This window comes from Chrysochloris asiatica, unplaced genomic scaffold (genome assembly GCF_000296735.1).
Source record: "Chrysochloris asiatica unplaced genomic scaffold, ChrAsi1.0 scaffold00154, whole genome shotgun sequence".
Taxonomy (NCBI): domain Eukaryota; kingdom Metazoa; phylum Chordata; class Mammalia; order Afrosoricida; family Chrysochloridae; genus Chrysochloris; species Chrysochloris asiatica.
Genome location: NW_006408672.1, coordinates 4,319,081 through 4,338,863, shown reverse-complemented (window position 1 = coordinate 4,338,863; position 19,783 = coordinate 4,319,081). Strand labels below are relative to the sequence as shown.

General features: G+C 42.2%; 1 protein-coding gene across 1 annotated transcript in view; it reads left to right on the top strand.

Moving 5' to 3' along the window:
- Nucleotides 1-14,658, top strand: part of MX2 (myxovirus (influenza virus) resistance 2 (mouse)) — a 51,195-nt gene extending 36,537 nt beyond the window's left edge. Inside the window, exons 7-13 of the mRNA XM_006870858.1 lie at nt 891-969; nt 7,724-7,846; nt 8,068-8,209; nt 9,329-9,487; nt 10,150-10,226; nt 13,459-13,719; nt 14,428-14,658. Coding sequence (XP_006870920.1) covers nt 891-969; nt 7,724-7,846; nt 8,068-8,209; nt 9,329-9,487; nt 10,150-10,226; nt 13,459-13,719; nt 14,428-14,658 — 1,072 coding nt within the window. The remainder of the gene's footprint in view (nt 1-890; nt 970-7,723; nt 7,847-8,067; nt 8,210-9,328; nt 9,488-10,149; nt 10,227-13,458; nt 13,720-14,427) is intronic.
- Nucleotides 14,659-19,783: the final 5,125 nt, after the last annotated feature.

Genomic DNA, 19,783 nt, shown 5'->3' with positions numbered 1-19,783 from the left:
GATGAGGCTTTCTACTCCCGTAAAGATTTACACCCTCGGAAACCCTATACAGGGTCGCTATGGGTCGGAACCGACTCGATGGCACATAACAACAACAACATGTCTAAATAAGTTCATATTCACATATTTTTTTGGAGGGCACAATTCAACCCTTACCAAATGACTAAATCCTTCAACAAGTGTAAAGTGTTTAAAATAGGAGCTGGTATTTGTTGGTGTTTTTGCTAAGTGCCGTCAGGTTGGTTCTGACTCATAGTGACCCATTATAGGGTTTCTGAGGAGCAGCAGGTGGGTTTGAATCACTGACCTTGTTCAAATCAACCTTGTGATTCAGTGCTTTATCTTACATAAGGTTTAAATACTAGTGGAAGAATTTAACCAATGTGCTGTGCTCATCTAACCAACCTAGTGGTTAGCAGTCCAGTGCTTATCCTATAACACCACACCAATAGTCCATAGCTGGCACTTGTTAAGTGCCGTTGAGTCAGTTCTGATTCACAGTGACCTTTATAGCATTTCCAAGGAAGGGCTGGTGAGTTTGAACCACTGACCTTGTGGTTCAAATTGACCTTGTGGTCCAGTGGTTTATCCTATATAAGGTTCAAATACTAATCTCAGTACTTAACCTATGTGAGACTCCCTAAGGTTGCTTTTGTTTTCCTGTCATTAAGAGGACTAGCTACTTCAGAGGATTATTGTGATGATTAATGGAGACCTTCTTTTAGCACTGTACTAGCTAAAAGTATGGGCTTGCTCACACACTATCTAGTTCCTGGACTGGGGGTAGGATGGGAAACTGTGCTCATTTATCCACTTACAAATCCCAATACTGGAAAATAATAGGATAGACTTCCTTGACCTCATATAAGCTCTGTCCTGCCTTGTTTCAGAGTTCTCCTGGAGGAAGGAAAGGCCACGGTGCCTCGTGTGGCTGAAAAACTGACTGCTGAGCTCATCATGCACATCAAAGTGAGCCACTGGGTTGGGTTGTGAGTTATCAAAATAGCAACTGCTCTGCTACCCCCTCAACACACCCACAGTGTATTGGTAAAGACACCCATGCAATGCCCAAACAGATAAGCAAAGATACAGATTCTAAAAACCATGTTACTCATGGTCAGAGGCCAACAAGAGAGCTCCTAAAATAAACGTTGAAATAAAGGATGAGATCTGTCCACTTGGAATAAGAAAAAAAGGGAGGGAAGGACACTTTAATAATGGTTTAGCAGTGTGAAGAGAAACGACCACTGAGTTAGTAAATCTTACTAGTAAGTGTTGTTAACACTTATTGTTGTTTTTAAGTGCCATTGAGTTGGTTTCAACTCATAGCAACCCTGTATAAGGTTTCCAAGGAGCAGCTGGTGAGGTTGAACCACCAACCTTGTGGTTCAAACTGACCTTGCAGTCCAGAGCATTATTCCACAGTGCCACACCAGGACTCCTGCTAGCACTTACCAGGACAACACTGAAAAAATTCTCCCAGGCTCACAATTGCAAGAAATAAGTGTTCAGTTGTTTACTGATTCTCAGAAAATGAACAGCCAAACACAAAGTTCTCATGATACCATCCAAAAGGAAAACAGAGATTTAATGGTTATTGAGAAATTCAGAGGCTTAGGGCTTGTCTGAACCTCAGAAAATAAGGACGAGCATGATGTGAAGATTTGGCTTTAATCCTTAGAGCAGGACTCTGTGCCAATAGGTGATTGCAGGTTTTGGTGCTCAATCCATGCTAACGTGTTGGTAAAACAAAACCAAGGATGCCTATTAATCCAGAAAGCACATACTCAAAGATGAGTGAGTTAGAAGGGACCAGTGGTTCTCAAACTTCAGTAAGTACAAGAATCACCTACAGAGTCTGTCAGACCTAGATCCCTAGGTTTCCACAGCCAGAGTGTCCGAGTCAGTAGGTGAGTGATTCCCAGTACACACTCTGAGTACCACTGATTGGAATCAGAACCTTCATTTTGCAGAAGAGGGCCCTGAAATATATATTTACCTACAATCCATGGTCCTTTAGTCAATTTTGACTCATCGCGATCCCATGTATGCAGAGTGGTGGTGGTGTGCCGTGGAGTCGGTTACAGCTCATAGCGACTCTGCATAGGGTTTCCAAAGCTATAATTCTTTATGGGAGCAGAAAGCCTCATCTTTCTCCCACAGAACTGCTGGTAGTTTTGAACTGCTGACCGTGAAGTTAGCAGCCTAACTCATAAACACTATGCTACCAGAGCTCCCTGTGCAGAGTGGAAGGGTGTTTCATAGGGTTTTCAACTCTGTGATCTTTCGGAAGCAGATTACCAGGACTTTCTTCTGAGGTGCCTCTAGGTAGGTTTGAACGGCCAACCCTTTGGTTAGTAGTTGAGTGTTTAATTGTTTACAACACCCAGGGATGCCTCTATAAAATATATCTCTATTTTAGATACCTCTCTTTTAGAAAAAAAAAAGAAGTACTGGTGGATAGTGGTTTGACTTCTAACCTAAAGGTTAATGGTTGAACTCACCAACTATGGAAACAGATGTGGCAGACTGCTCCCATAAAGATTCAAACACCAAATGAAAACATAAACCCACTTCCATCAAGTTGATTCCAACTCATAGGCCTGTAGGGCAGAGTCCTCTGCTCCATAGACTTTCCGAGGCTGTCAGTCTTTACGGGAGCAGATAGCTTCATCTCTCTCCCCCCCAAAATGACGACATGGGTTTGAACCACTGACCATTAAGTGGTTTAATGGTTTAAACCATGTGGTTTAATTCACAACTCAGTGCTTAACCCATTTTGCCACTGGGGCTATAAAGATTACAGCCTAGGAAATCCTATGGAACATTTTTATCCTGCTTGACAGGATCATGACAAGTCAGAACTGACTCAATGCAAAAGATTTCTTTTTAGGAAAAAAAAAAGGTACATTTTCATAACTTAACTTTTTATATGTATACCATGTTATAAACCTCTTAATATTTTAAATTAAAATTTGAGTTTAAAATTATCATGTTTTAAATTAATTTTAATGTATACCATAATTCAATTATGATGTTAATCTTTTGAAATACATTTTTAAAAATTTCTGTCTATAGGTACAAGCTATCTATGTTGTTGTTGTTAAGTGCCATTGAGTTGGTCCCAACTCATAGTGATCCTGTATAGAGTTTCCAAGGAGCAGCTGGTGGATTTGAAGTGTTGAACTTGTGGTTCACAGTCCTACAGTGCCGTACCAGGAGTCCAAGCTATCTATACCTCTACTCAAAAAGAGCCTGTGAAACTTTGACACATTACTGAGGTGACGTCTCATTACCTTCATCTTACATAGCCCTGGTATGCTAATCCATCCACTTCCTACTGTCTTGGTTTCCTGAAGCACCAATGAACTCATTCTGCCCAGTAGGGGGCAGTGTCCTCATCCCTGTGCAGGGAAATGGAGCTCCTTCAAGTGTCTCTGCTACAGCGCTCACCAGCACAGGTTCTGGAAACTGTAGGTGAGGTGTGAAGCTGAATCTTGCCACTTATTAGTTAAGTAAGGGTAGTAAGCAAATTGACCTCGCTGAGCCCTAGTTTCCTCTCATAAAAAAGAGGCCCACCTTTTTGCTTTATAGTAAGTTGTTGTTGTTAAGTATAGTCAAGTTGGTTCTGATTCATAGCGACCCTGTATAGGGTTCCCAAGGGGTGGCTAGTGAGCCTGAACTGCCAACCTTCTAGTTCAAACCAACCTTACAGTCCAGCACATTAACCTACAGCACGACACCAGGACTCCTTTCTAGTATAGTGTGGGGATTGAATGAGATGCGGAGTTTTGGGAATGATTTTTGACTCAAAGGAAATCCTCCAGTTTGCCCTCATGCACCTTTCTTTGTTATCGATAGCTTCATTGATTGGTTGGGACCATACCCAGTCTGATACCAAAACTCATGATGCAGCTTCCACCAAAGCGCCCTTGATCTGTTTCATCTGTAATAGGAGATCAGAGTAAGAGCTCATCACTAACGAGATCTTTTGTGGACTTTTTCTCAAACTGAAAAGCACCAAGCAAAATCAAATAAAAGCTCCAAAACAAAAACTAGTCACCACCCAATTCCACCTAACTCCAATTGTAGAACAAATATATACAATACTGACACTCGAAAGTCTCTGGTCCACCACGCATCTGTCAGTGTGTCCTACTGTGGTGGTTTGTGTGTTTCTGTGATGCTGGAAGTATGCCACCAGTAATTTAAATACCAGCAGAGTCACCAGGGTGGACAGGTTTCACCTGAGCGTCCAAATAAAGATAAACCAGGAAGATGGAGAGGCAGACTCTTCCTGAATGTTTAGTTCCTGAAAGCCTTATGATTAGCAGTTGTTGGATGGCATCAAAAATATCACACAGGAAGAAAGCAAAAAAATCATTTAAAAGACCAAAATGAATATCTGAAGAGATTCTGACACTTGCTCTCCAGCATAGAGAAGCTAAAGTGGATGGAAGAAATGAGATAAAAGAACTGAAACGAAAATGTCAAAGGGCAGCTTGAGAAGACAAAGTCTAGTATTATAATGAAATGTGCAAACACCTACAGTTGGGAAATCAAAAGGGAAGAATACACTCAGTATTTCTCAAGTTGAAAGAACTGAAGAAAAATTCAAGCCCCAACTTGAAATATTGAAGGACACCATGCACAAAATATTGAATGATACAGAAAGCATCAAAAGAAGATGGAAGGGATACACAGACTCCAAAAAGAAATGGTCAATGTGTGACCATTTCAAAAGGAAGTATAAGTTCAAGAATCTATGGTACTGAAGGAAGAAATCCAAGTTGCACTGAAGGCATTGGCAAAAAAAAAAAGGTCCCAGGAATAGTAAGAACACAAACTGAAGTTTTTCAATATACTGATGCAGCATTGGAGGCTCATCGATGCCAAGAAATCTGGAAGACAGAAATCTGACCAACTGATTGAAAGAGATCCATATTTGTGTCCATTCTAGAGAGGTGACTCAGCAGAAAGTGGAAATCAATCATCAGACAATATCATTAACATCGCTTACAGGTAAAATTTTGCTGAAGATAATTCAAAAATGGTTGCAGTAGTACATCGAAAGAGAACTGACAGAAATTAAAGTCAGTTTCAGAAAAGGATGTGGAACCAGGGATATCATTGCTGATGTCAAATGGATCTTAACTGAAAGCAGAGAATATCAGAAAGATATTTACTTGTGCTATGTTGACTATACAAAGGCTTTCATCTGTGTTGTTGTTGTTAGGTGCCACCGAGTCGGTACCAACTGATAGCAACCTTATGCACAGCAGAACAAAACACTGCCTGATCCTGGGCCAACCTCACTGCTGTTGCCACACTTCAGTCCATCAATGCTGCCACTTAGCTAATCCATCTCGTTGGGGGTCTTCCTCTTTTCTCTGACCCTCCACGTTACCAAACATGACATCCTTCTCCAGCGACTGGTCCCTCCTGACAATATGTCTGAAGTATGAAAGACGAAATTTGGCCATCTTGGCCTCCAAGGAGCATTTTGGCTACACTTCTTCCAAAACAGATATATTAGTTCTTTTGGCAGCCCATGGCACTTTCAGTATTCTCCTCCAACACCATAACTCAAAAGCATCAATTCTTCTACAGTCTTCTTTATTCACTGTTTAGCTTTTACATTCAACTGTGTAGATCATGACAAACTATGGATAACATTGTAAAGAATGGGTGTTCTAGAATACTTAATTGTGCTCATGAGAAACCTGTGCATAGACCAAGATGTATAGATAGCAGTCAAGAAATCAAAGGACGTATTGCATTAGGTCAAATCTGCTGCAAAAGACCACTATAAAGGTGTTGTTAAGTGCTGTCGAGTTGGTTCTGACTCATAGCAACCCTGTACAGGGTTTCCGAGGCTATAAATCTTTATGGGAGCAGAAAGCCTCATCTTTCTCCCGCGGAGTGGCTGGTAGTTTTGAACTGTTGACCTTAAGGTTCGCAGTCTGATTCGTAACCACTACACTACCAGAGCTCCAGTAAAAATATCAGTTTGAGGATTAAAGTGTGCCTGGCCAAAGCCATGGCATTTTCAGTCACCTCTTATGCAAGGAGCTCTGGTAGCGTAGTGGTTACGACTTGGGCTGTGAACCGCAAGGTCAGCAGTTCGAAACTACCAGCTGCTCCGCGGGAGAAAGATGAGGCTTTCTACTCCCGTAAAGATTTACACCCTCAGAAACCCTGTACAGGGTCGCTATGAGTCGGTTCCGACTCCACGGCACATAACAACAACAACAACAACTTATGCATGTAAAAGTTAGACAATGAACAAGGAATACCATAGAAGAATTGGTGCATTTGAGGTATAGTGTTGGAGAAGAATACTGAAAGTACCATGGACTGCCAGAAGAACAAACAAATCTGTCTTGGAAAAACTGCTCCTGAGAAGCCAGGATGCTGAGACTTACTTAGTCCCTCAAGCTTTGGACATGTAATCAAGAGGGATCAGTCATACTTGGTCAAATAGAGGTAGTGAGAAAGAGGAAGACCCTAAGAAGATGGATTGACACAGTGGCAGCAACCATGGTCTCAAATGTAACAATTGTGAAAATGACACAGAACCAGGCAGTGTTTTGTTGCTGTGTATAGGGTCACTATGAGTCAGAACTGACTCAGCGGCACCTAACAACACATACACAGTTCCGATTGTTGTTAAGTGCTGTAGAGTTAAGTCCAACTCACAGCGACCCTATATAGGATTTCCAAGAAGCAGATGGTGGGTTTGAACCACCAACCTTGCGCTTATCCTACAGTACCATACTGTAGGACTTCTCAACTTAGAATGTATTCAAGTTACTGCAACCATATTTATCACTGTTCCATTTTTTTTTCTAATATATATACATCTTTCACTTAGTTTGTACAACATACAATGTTACAGCGTGCAATTTGCTGATGTTATTATTCACATTCATAAGATGTTTAATTTTATTATTTACTATTCAAAATACTGGAGTCCTGGTGTGGCACTGTGGGTTAATGTGTTGGACTGCAAGATCGGTTTGAACTGCAAGGCCGGGGGTTCAAGCTGCTCCTCTAAAGCCCATACAGGGTCGCTGTGAATCAGAACTGACTCGACGGCACTTAAAATACAACAACACATTAAAAATATTACCCTGTTTTTAAGTGAAAACTAAAACAACAACAACAGCAACTATTCAACTTACATCAGAACCTATTTACAATGGAGTCATTGGAACGGAACCCCATCATAAGTCAGGGACTAATTGTAGATAACAAGTAATTGTTATCAGCTGCTAACAGAAAGGTCCACCAAACATGACATCCTTCTCCAGCAACTGGTCCCTCCTGACAATATGTCTGAAGTATGAAAGACGAAATTTGGCCATCTTGGCCTCCAAGGAGCATTTTGGCTACTTGGATGTGCATGGGAAGAAAGGCCTGGAAATGTGCTTCTGGAATATCAGCTATTGAAAGCCCTAAGGAGCACAACTCCACTGGGGTAGTCAGGAGTTAGAGTTGACTCAGCGGCAACCGATTAATCATCTATTTGCTGCAAAATTTCAAAACATCCATTATGTAAGTCCTGCTTTGGATCTTAAAACAGGTTTCCATATTAACAAGTTTCATACAGTAATGAAAATTCTGAAACCCCGCACATGGACTTCTACTTGTATACTTACGAAATTTGTCTGCTCATATCACTAAGCTACAGAATCTAATTGTTTGCCATCTTTTCCTTCAGAAATCTCTCCCGGTATTAGAGTGTCAAATCAAAGAGAGCCACCAGAGGGCAATAGAGGAGCTGCGTCAATGTGGCGGTGATGTCCCAGACCATGAAGTAGATAAAATGTTCTTTCTGATTGAGGTAAGAATTTCCACATGCAAGTTGAGTGCAGAAACTGACTTCTTCATTACCAAATTCCTTTAGATGGTCCCTTAACTGCCTTTCAGGTGTCTCATCTGTAAAATGACATCGATGGATGGGTTCCTTGCAGCCCCTGGCTGCCATCACCACCCACAAATACCAAAGGGCCTAGATGTTTATTATGAATACAAAACGTATTGATGCCTTTATCTCACTTTCAGAAAATTAAGACGTTCAATCAACACATTGAAAAACTAGTGGAAGGAGAAGAAGTTGTAAAGGACAAGGAGACACGGTTATTTAATAAAATCAGAAAGGAATTTAAAAACTGGGAACTCATACTTGCAGCCAATACACAAAAAGGTCAGTCTGGGGCAGGGTTCCCCTAAAAGCAATGGCCTACATTTCAACACTGGAAGCTACTTCTGGCAGAGATCAAAATGTGTGCCAGAAGCCGAGTCTACCCACTCACTGGATCCTTCACCATACAGCAGTATCCTCACAAACACATACAAGGCAATGCAACTGCCTCGGACTGCCTTCCTTGCTTTGAGAATAAACTGCCTGACATGACATTTGTCGCTCAGTTCCCATCTGAGAGATACCCAAAGCAGCACAGGGGTCTCCAAGTCTCAGACATAGGTGCCTTGGAAGGGCAGTGTCAGATTACCTAATAAGCAAGCTAAGTACTGGTTTACTAATCTGTCATCAACAATTTAACATTTTTTCACCACATCAAAGATTCTGCTTCGAAGTATGGCTGGCTTCTGTCTCTTTCCCACCCCACAGCACCTTCCTGCAGAATCAAAGTCTCCTTTCAAAAAAATCAAAGATGTGGTACATACCTGTGTAAAATTGTTTACTACAACTTACTAAGTAAGCACAAGTAGGCCTGTGTTTACCTGGCTGATTGGGTAATCTGTCCCGAGGCAAGTGGTCTCAGCAGCTCTCCCATGCTAAGCTTCTCCAGCCAGCCACTATATGTTCACTGCAAATGTTCTGGCTTCCATGGTTTAACATGATACCTCCCAGCTACCTAGCACCACGACTAAAGTAGCAGTGGTTGAAAAAGTGACTGGGAATATTTGTCATTTTTGTGACCCCTACAACTAAACAGTATTACCAAAGTATACTTAAAATTAAAAAAAAAAAAAAAAAATGTTTTCACTAAAAAAGAATCTCCATTTGGAAACATGTTATAGGGTCTGATGGACAAGCCAGTCTCTGGGTGATGCAACAATTAATGAACTCAGCTGCTAACTGAAGGACCAGAAGTTCACCCAGAGGTGCTTAAGAACAAAGACATGTAGTGATCTACATCCCAAAAATTAACCATTAAAAACCCTAAGGCACACAGTTCTACTCTGGCACACATGGGGTCACCATGAGTTGGGGTCAACTCAACGGCAAAACAACAAACAAATCTTTTCAATGTCTGTAGAAATATTAGAATTCACCATGGTGGTTTGTTTTATGTTGTAGTTAAAAGTGTAATCCAAGAAGAAGTCACAAAATATGACAATCAGTTCCGAGGCAAAGAACTTCCCGAATTTGTCAACTATAAGACGTTTGAGACCATCGTGCGGCAGTACATCCAACAACTGGTAGACCCAGCCTTAGACATTCTCCAGAAAATCATTGGTGAGGACACTGCAGGTGACATTTCCCCATACCTCCCTAGATCTCAGTGCTTCAGGAAACAGATAGGAATGCAATTGCCAAGCACAAGTTGTTGAATTCGTCTCCCTGGTGTGCTAGATGCTACTTTATGTGATCCATGGGCCAATAGCATCAGCCTCACCTAGGAGCTGGTAAGAAATACAGACTCTGACCAATTGAATCAGAACAAGGCCTCGAGGTGACATGAATGCACTTGGAAGGCTGGGAAGCTCTGCCAATGAAGTGTTGTACAAGCTTCCATCATGGTCCTTTAAACACATGAAGAAATAGGGGTCAGTGATGGTTTATCTGGTCTGGGGGTGGTTTGTTTACATTGTAGTTAAAAGTATAATTCAAGAAGACGTCTCAAAATACGACAATCAGTTCCGTGGCAAAGAGCAATCCTTGAAGCAGTTGGGCAAGGAAGAGGCCGAGACTGACCCTAGAAAGGGCAGGAAACTATAGGGCATCCTCAGAGAGGTCACTGTGAGATTCTGTCACCTTATAATTCTGTACCATTCCCCTACAAACACTTTCCTCTTGGTCTAGATCTCAGAAACTCAACCCTGGAATGGGCTTGATATAATATGCTTCATCCTCTCTGTGCCTTTAACCCATTTTACTCCTGTTTTTTCTTTGGCCAGATATTATCCATCAGGCTTTCACTGATACAGCCAAAAATCATTTTGCTGAATTTTCCAACCTGAATCAAACAGCCCAGGTAAGTGCTCATGGGACACTTGATTATGACAGGGACTACAGAAAGAAGGTGGATATTTACTAGAGTGTGATAGTTAAGGTTCTTTGTCAACTTGACTGGACCAGGATTTCAGTGGTTTGGCAGTTGGTAGTTAACTCTATGATGATTGGCTATGAGCAGCCAATCAATTGAAAGGATGTTTCCAGGGTGTGTGGTCTGCTCCCAATGTGATGGACACCAGGAAAAGCTTGCTCTCTTTCTCCTGCCGGATCTAAACTTGGGACTCTCCACTTCTATGATTGTGAGCCATTTCTTTGATATAGACTTCTCTTTATATATATTTTGTTGTTGTTGTTAATTGCTGTTGAGTCAGTCCCGACTCATAGCGATCCTCTATGTATGTGTGTGTGTGTGTGTGTATATATATATATATATATATGTTGTTAAGTGCTGTAGAGTTAGTTCCTACCCATAGCTACTCTGTACAGGGTTTCTAAGGAGCGGCTGGTAACTTTGAAATGCCAATCTTGTGGTTCAAATTGACCTTGCAGTTCAGTTCATTATCCCACAGAGCCACACCAGGATTCCACATGGATATAGATACAGATATAGATTTCACTCGGTTTGCTTCTCTAGAAAACAACAGCCTAAAACATGGAGTTTGGCAATATGAGGCCAGGATTCTAGTTGTAGATTTGCTGGATTGGCAACTCCAGGATCGTCTGCTTGTTTGCCTAAGAAGATACAGGCTTTCTTTCCTGGGAGAAATGAAATGAAGCGCTTGAACTAGTAATATTTGCTTCCCAGTTTTATACAATAAGATGAGATGCAGCAGAGCAGACTTAGTGGTGATGGCCTGGAATATGCTGAGAACCAATGACTGATTGAAGTCCCTAATTGGTGTAAATGGTTAGCACACTCAGCTGCCAACTGAAAGGCTGGTAGCCTCCCAGAAATACCTCAGAAGAAAGGTCTTGTGATCTACTTCTTTAAAAATCAGCCATTGAAAGTCCAATGGAGCACAGTTCTACTCTGATATATATTGGGGCTACCTTGAGTCTGAAACAACTTCATGGCAACTGGAATGACTGGGTGGTTTCTTAATCTTTTTAAATATAAAGAGCAGCTTATCTACTTAAAGTTTAGCATAAAAATCTTGCCAGAGTTCTGTAGTTTTCCATTCAGCGTTTCCCCACTGAACTCTCTCTAAAGAAGAACCATCTTTTCCACCCAGGCAGAGTCTAGTTAGTGAGTTAAAATCTCATTCCTCAGTCTGTGAGAAGTCTTTCTTAGTTTCCTAGCACTGTGGTTGTAACAAGGCAGTGTTAACTGAGAAGCTTATAACAACAGTTGTGGAGGCCAGAAGTCCAAATCAAGGTGTTGGCTGGACCATGCTCTCTCCAAAGGTTCTAGGCAGTGGGGAACATCTGGGCTACAAGCCGTATAACCTGCAAAATCATTTGGTATGGCTCTTCCAAGGCAATTGCAGGGGGTACTCAAAATTCATTAAATCTAGGAGCTTTTTCCATAGCAACATAAATTTATATTAAGTGATGTTGTTGTTGTTGTTAAGTGCTGTTGAGTTTGTTCCAACTCATAGTGACCCAGTATAGTGTTTCCAGGGAACAGCCAACTTTGTGGCTCAAACTGACCTTGCAGTCCTGTGTTTATCCTACAGTACCACATAAATGATGTTATAAATATCAAAATGGCCCTTGGCAAAAAAATAAATTCCCCAATCCTGCTCTAGGTCTCTCTCAGTTTTTGGTAGCTCCAGGTGTTCTTTAACTTCTATGTATATATTCAGAAAACTGTCCTTCCTCAATAACTCTGTTTTCATTTTTAATATTGGATTAGGACCCACCCCTAGTCCAGTATGACCTCATGTTAACAGATAACATATTCTAAGACTCTGTTCCAAACAAGGCCATGTTCACAGGCTAGGACTTCAATATATCTTTTGGAGGTACACAATTCAATCTATGACAGGATCTATTGTTGCTACCCTGCACTCCAAAAAAAAGGAGGAAAGCCAGCATTTGTGAAAATCAAAGGCCCTCTCGCTCTCAGACTCTCCAGTTAGAAATCTACCTTCAAATTTCAAAAGTCTGTTTAAAACTCAAAACTCAACAAGCGACCTTTCTGTACCATTACATCCCTTTCTTTCGTAGGGACAACAGGGTTTCTAGGAAATAAACATAGGAAATGATGATCCCACAATGTTCATTAGCTCCAGGATCACTTAGATTGAAGTAGAGTAGAGAGACAAGAATGTGCCATCTATACAAGAAAGCCTGGGCTTGACTCCCAGCCCATGTATGTACCTCATGGGCGGCTTCCACCCATCTGCCAGTGGAGGTCTGCATTTTGCTCTGATGCTCAACAGGTTTCAACTTTGCTGACAGACTCAGATGGACTAGGAAGAAAGACCAAAACCAGCTAAAGAAATCCCTGTGGGTTACAATGATTCAGGCTGCAATTAATCATGTGGATGACTCAGGACCAAGCACTATTTTGTTTTGTTCTCCACGAGGGAATCTTCATTGACAGATGGGAGGTGGCTGCATATGAATCACATTGGCTGGGAATCAAGACCAGCACCTTCTGCTTAGACAGAACACTCTTGTCTCTCTATGTTGTTGTTGTTAAGTGTCATCAAGTCAGTTCTGACTCATAGCAAACCTTTATAGGGTTTCCGAGGAGTGGCTGATGGATTAGAACCACCAATCTTGTGGTTCAAATGGACCTTGCAGTCCAGTGCTGTATCTTACAGTGTCACACTAGGACTCCCTTGAATCCCTCTACTTGAATCCGAGGGCTCAAGAATGAGTGAGGAGTGAACTCCCAGGCAGCTACTAACAACAGAGACTGGTGCCTTCATAAAAATATCTCCTAAACCGTGATGGAGGGTCAATGAGATGGATTGGCCAGGTGGCAGCATCGGTGGCAACAGTAGTGAGGTTGACCCAGGATTGGACATTGTTTCATTCTGCTGTGCATGGGGTCACTATGAGTCGGTACCGACTAGATGGCACCTAACAACAAACAATAACATAACTTGCTGGGAGCGGAGAGTTCAGGGCAGAGAGAAAGAAAGAAAGTGTAGGGGAGAAGGCAGGGTGCAAGAGGGGTGTAGCACACCAGGACTTGACCTTAGATTATTCTTAATTTGATGTTTGACATAATCATATTTTTAAGTTGTTTAAATATAAAGGGGAGAGAAGTAATGTATCTGTCTTTCTGACCTAACCAGAGCTTGATTGAAGACATAAAAGCAAAACAAGCAGAAACAGCAGAAAATCTAATCAAGCTTCAGTTCAGAATGGAGCAGATGGTTTTTTGCCAAGATCAGATTTACAGTGGGATCCTAAAGAAAGTCAGAGAAGAGATGTCTAACTCAATGGCAAAGCAGCTACAGTTTTTTCAGGTGAAAAATTCAAAAAGTGTTGATTGCCCAACGTCTTCAACTTCCTCCATCAATGAAATGGGTGTGCACCTGAATGCGTATTTCATGGTGAGTCTTTAAAGGCTATTCTTTTTTAACTTAAAAGACAGAAATTTATTCTCCCACAGTTCTTGTTGCTGTTGAGTCCATTCCAACCCATAGTGACCCTGTGTTGGGTTTCTGAGGAGCAGCTGGTGAGCTTGAACTGCCAACCTTGAGGTTCAAACCAACTTTGCAGTCCACCACATTAACCCACAGCGCCACACCAGGACTCCCACAACTCTGAAGGCTAGAAATCCCAGGGAGAGAGAGCAGAAACCCAGACAGGGTGACAAAGACCCAGAGAGAGACCCAGAGAGAGGGGGGGACAGAAACCAGAGAGCGAGAGGGACAGAGACCCAGAGAGAGAGGGGACTGGGGGGGGGGGTGGGGACAGAGACCCAGAGAAAGAGGGAGACAGAGACTCAGAGAAACCCTGTATAGGGTTTCTGAGGAGCCACTGATGATCTTGAACCACCAAACTTGCAGTTCAAAGGGACTTTGCAGTCCAGCAAATTAACCCACAGTGCCATACCAGGACTCTGTAACATATCTTATAAGATGACACAATTCAATCCATAACAACAGTGAACAATACAGTGAGACTTATCAAGGCATGTGTGACCACATCAAGTTCAGGTCTTACCAAGGCACTCAAGGCCAGAACTTCTCTCAGCAACCTGGGAGGGACTCGGGACCAAACTCCCTCCCACTAATCTTTCTTACCCCCTCTTCCAGGGAACCAGTGTCCGGCTTGCCAACCAGATCCCAATCATAATTCAGTACTTCCTTCTCCAAGAGAATGGTGATTGCCTGCAAACGTCCATGATGCAGGTTTTACAGGGAAAAGACCACTACATCTGGCTATTACAAGAGCAAGCCGAGACGGCCACCAAGAGGCTGTTCCTCAAGGAGAGGATTTACCGGCTCACACAGGCAAGGCGTAAGCTCAGTGGATTCTGCATTTAAATGAAGCACACAGGAGGGCAGTGATGTTTTAGGGGTACTTTCCTGCATGCATCCTTCGTAATGAGAGATGGCACCAGACACTGCTTTGCATTTAGGACCACCACACTTTTCTGCTGCTGCCTACGTCTATCTTCTCTATACCGTCCTAGCATCAGAGCTTATATTTGAACTCCCTCTGGAAAGACACCCATATATTCAGCTGATACCTCCTCCAGAAAGTCTTCCCTGACTGTCATGAAGTGGGTGCTTCTGACCTTGGGCCCTGATAGCACACAATTACAGTGTACTCAAATAGACTGCTAATTCTTTGTTCATTTGTCACTTTGCCCAGTCAGATTCTGGGGCCTGGAGAGGGTAAGAACTATATCATATTCTTCTTTTGTATTTCCAGACTCTTGCAGGCCGCTTCAGGTGCTTTTTTTTTCAAAGCTCCTCTGGTGTCAACTCTGACTCATGACAACCCCATGTGTGTTAGAGTAGAACTCTGCTCCATAGAGTTTTGTTTTTTAAAGTCTTTATTGTGAATTGAGTGAAATCTTACAGGGCAGATCATCAGTTTTATATTCAACAAATCATACACTTTGTTTCATTACAATGGTTATAATCCCCTCCATGTACCATCAGTTAACAGTATTTCTTTATATTCATTTTAGCTCTTTTTTTTTTTTTTTAATAAAAAAACACTCAGGCATATATAATAATTTAAACCACCAAAGGGTACATTCTGCAAGTCTGCCTCCAGGTTGCCAGCTCTTAGTCCCTTTCTTTCCATGAATCTAGAGTCCTCAGCCACTCCCTCTCTCCATGTCCCCATCTCTGCCTCCATCTTTCCACCTTGGTTTCTTGAAATGCTCACTCTGGGAAAAGTCAAGTGTCATGCAAAATATATCCAACTAGTTTGAAACCATCATGTTGTGAGGAAGCCCGTGAGATGGAGTGGCTGAGTGGTAAAGGAAAAGCCTTGCCAACCCTCAGCTATTTCAGTGATCCCACACCACATACTGGACATGTGAATACAGAAGTCATCTTGGTCATCTAGCTCAAACCAGCCTTTGGATGATTCCAGCCCCAACTAATATGTGGCTGCAGCTACACGTGAGATTCACTGCCTCAGTGATCCCAGCTAATCCACAGAATCATTAGACATAATAATGAATTGCTATTTGAAGCCACTAAATTTTGGGATATTTTGCTACAGAACTGTTCTGAGTAACTTTTGAGTGATTTGAACTACCAGCTTTTCACCTGGCCCATAAGCAAATCAAATCCACTGTCACATAGTCAAGTCTGACTTGCAGTTCAAGCTGACCTTGAGGCTGAGTCCTTGACCTATGGCAACACACCAGGACTCCTGTTGTTGTTGTTGTTAAGTACCATGCAGTCGGTTCTGACTCATAGTGACCCTGCACATGGTTTCTGAGGCTGTAAATCTTTACTAAAGCAGAACGCCTCATCTTTCTCCCGTGTAACCTCTGGTAGTTTCAAACTGCTGACCTTGAGGTTGGCAGCCTGACTCGTAACCACTAGCTACCAGAGCTCCTTACCAGGACTCCTAAGGCAGAGTAAAAACTGCTCCATAGAATTTCAGAGACTGTAAACCTTTATGGAAGCAGACAGCCTCACTTTCTCTCCCAGAGCAGCTGCGGCTCTGGTTTGAAACCCTGACCCTTCAGCTAGCAGCCCAACACTTAATCCGCTGATTCAGACAAATCCAGTTCTACCCTCTGTTTCCTATCAGTTGCTATAATCATGCTTTCCTATCTCTTCAGAGAAATAAGCCTCAATGACATCATTTTCCTAGTATTATTTCCTAACTGTGATGTGTTACCATTGCTGTGTTAAATCCTAAAGTGGGATTTAATAAAAACATATTTTTAAACAATGTTGAGTTTGATGCATGCCATTACAGGAATGAACTTTGTGAAATGAGTCGGTTGCAAAGGGACAAATACTGTATGACTGCATTTATATGAAATAAGCAAATACACAGAAACAGACAAATCAAAGCTATTAGTAATTGCCAGGAGTGGGTGGAAGTGGGGGGAAGGGGAGGCTCCTGTTTAGGGTGCACTGAGCTTATGTAAATGGTAGAAGGATTTGGAAAAGGATGATGAGAATGGTCGCACAACTTGAAAAATGTGATCAGTTCCACTGAATTGTGCGTGTAGAAAGTGTTGAACTGGCATATGTTTTGTTATGTATATTTTCACTATAATAAAAAAAAATAATAAAGAAAACGAGAGAGCTGGTCTCTAGTGATCATTTCCAGATTGGAGAGCTGCAGGAAATCTTATTTTCTTCTTAAGACTTTTCTGTATCTTCCAAAGAATGAAGATGAATTGCTTAATAAAAAGGCAGTATTTATTTTTATTTTTATTTTTTTTGCTTTTATTGTGAATAGAGTGATAGTTTACATGGGAGAACACTGGTTTTGTACTCATCCGATCATATTTTCTTTCATTGTAATGATTATAATCCTCTTCATGCATCATCATTTAACAGTATTTGCTTCTATTCCTTCTTTCCTGTGTGTGTGTGTGGGGGGGGGTGTTTTGTTGTTGTTGTTGTTTTGATGTACACAAAAAGACTCAGGAATATATAATCATTTAAACAACCAAAGGGTACATTTTGCAAGCTAGCCTCCTGCCAGCCAGCACACAGCCTTTGTCTTTCCATGGGTCTAGAGTCCTCAGCTGCTCTATCTCTCCTTGCCATCACTTCTGCCTCTGTATCTGATGTCACTGCTTCTCTGGTTAGGGTCTCATGTTTCACTCTTGCTCTTCTCTCTTGATGGTCCTAGGATCCTGTCTTCTTGGAAAGTAACGTTAACTAACACACACATCCCTTATGTAACAAAACTTCTACATTTAAAGTTGTGACAATCGCAATTAGTCCTAACAATTACTCACTATTGAATCAAAAGAATCCTATCCCCATCTCCTTTCACCAGACCCATCTAAACAAGATGAAAACTATTCAGTGAGGATTCTACCTTCCCCCACACACTCTGAAATTAAACTCCCTCTTGAAAACTTCTAAGCTAGCCACTTTGTGCCTGTATAGTTCCCCACACCCACCCCCATCATTTTAGGTAGCCAATGTCTAAGTTGCCTGTCCCTATCAACCCTATATACAGAAGGGGTAGGTTTGATCCTTGAAGTAAATCCTCCTTTCCTCTCAGTTGGTCTTTTGAGTATTACGTCCATAAGGATGGGTCAAGTTCAAAAAATTATAGCAATTTATATTTGCTTCCTTAATCAAATTTTTTTATCTTCCTATAGGTACTATCTGCCAGTTTGGGCATTCTTGTGTGTCTCCCCCCACTTCATATCAACTGGATGCTTCACTCTCAGTTCTAGCCTTCTGTGGCTATGTCCTTGTCCATGGACTCAGGTGTCCCCAGGTCTCACCACACTTTGGACCAATCTGCCCCTCCTCTTCTCTCTCTCATCTCTAGGCCAACAAGAGCCTATAGAATGTGGTTTAAGTCAGCACATATCTTCATTACTGACTTTCCCCCACTTCCACTTACATGTAGACCAATGCTGTCACCAGCAAGCTTATATGCTTGCTTGAGTGTCTCCTTTGAGTTTCAGTCTTGGAGTGGGGGTTTGTCCTGAAGGGACTTGATTGCTTGCTTTGATGGCTCCCCAGCGAACAGCTTGCTTGTTCTTATAATAGCCAAACAGACTTCCATTTTTGTTTTTATTTTTTCCTGCTGGTCTTTCTTTCAGGACATATCTTCTGTTCCTCTAACCACTCCAGACTGGTCTGCTTGTCCTTTCAAGTGGGAATGTTCCACCTCACAAGGTTCTAGATGGGGTTCAGGAGTCCATCTAGGGTCCTATACACTACAAAGACTCCACAAAAAGCCAATTTCACTGGGAAAGTTCTAGAACCCCTTTTAGTTATTCCTATCTCTGGTAGTGTAGTGGTTACGAATTGGGCTGCAAATCTCACAGTTAGCAGTTTGAAACTACCAGCTGTTCCGTGGGAGAAAGATGAGGCTTTCTGCTCCAGTAAAGATTTACAACCTCGGAAATCCTGTACAGGGTCGCTATGAGTTGGAACCGACTCCATGGCACATAACAACAACAACAACATCAGTTATAAAAGGAGCTCTGGTAGCGTAGTGGTTACAAATCGTGCTGTGAACTGCAAGGTCAGCAGTTCGAAACTACCAGCTGTTCCACAGAAGAAAGATGAGGCTTTCTGCTCCTGTAAATATTCACAGCCTCGGAAACCGTGTACAGGGTTGCTATGAGTCAGAATCGACTCCATGGCTCATAACCACCACCACCATCCGAGATTGAAAAAAAAAAGGTCATATTCTTAAAGTGTTTAATGTCGTATTGGGTTCACTGCAGCGCAGTGGTAGAGTTCTTGTCTTCCATGTGGGAGACAAGTGTTTGATTCCCAGGCAAGGTATCTCTTGTGCAGCCTCCACCCATCTGTCAGTGGAGGGAGGCTTGTATGCTGCTGTGATGTTAAGCAGGTTTTAACGGAGCTTGCAGACTAAGAAAGACTAAGAAGAAAGGCCTGGAGATTTACATGAGAGACCAGCCAAGGAAAACACAACAGTCCGAACTACAAATGATAAAGGGGCTTGTACAAGACTGGGTAGTATTTTCCTTCAGTTGTGCATGGGATCTCCAGGAGTTGCAGGCTGACTCCACTGCTTGTAACAACTCCATAAACAAGAGATGTCACTTTTAATCCACAGGCATTGTGCTGGAATCTCTGGACTTCTCTATAGGCCCAGGAGGGATAAGTAGGAATAGAATCTGGAAAAGAGGAAAGAGAAGAAAAAGCCAGTTGGGCCAATTCCCAAAAGCCCCAGAGGAAAGGTCCAGGAGGAAACGGCTGGCCAGGTGTGTCCTTTGTCAAATCTGGAAAAATTAACTCTCACCGAGTGTGGGTTCCCCAACACATCACCAGATTGAAAGCCAGGGAGCCATGTGGTCCCCTAGTACACTTAAGTCAGGGTCTGGGGCGGGGCCTCAGGTCAGACTGGCTGAATTCCTCCGGCTTTCAACTTTCTTCCTCTGAGTCCTAGGTTAGCTTGTGGATTTCCGGGGAGAGGAAAAAGTGGGTGGTGGGTGCTGGGAGGCGGCTACCCTTGAGA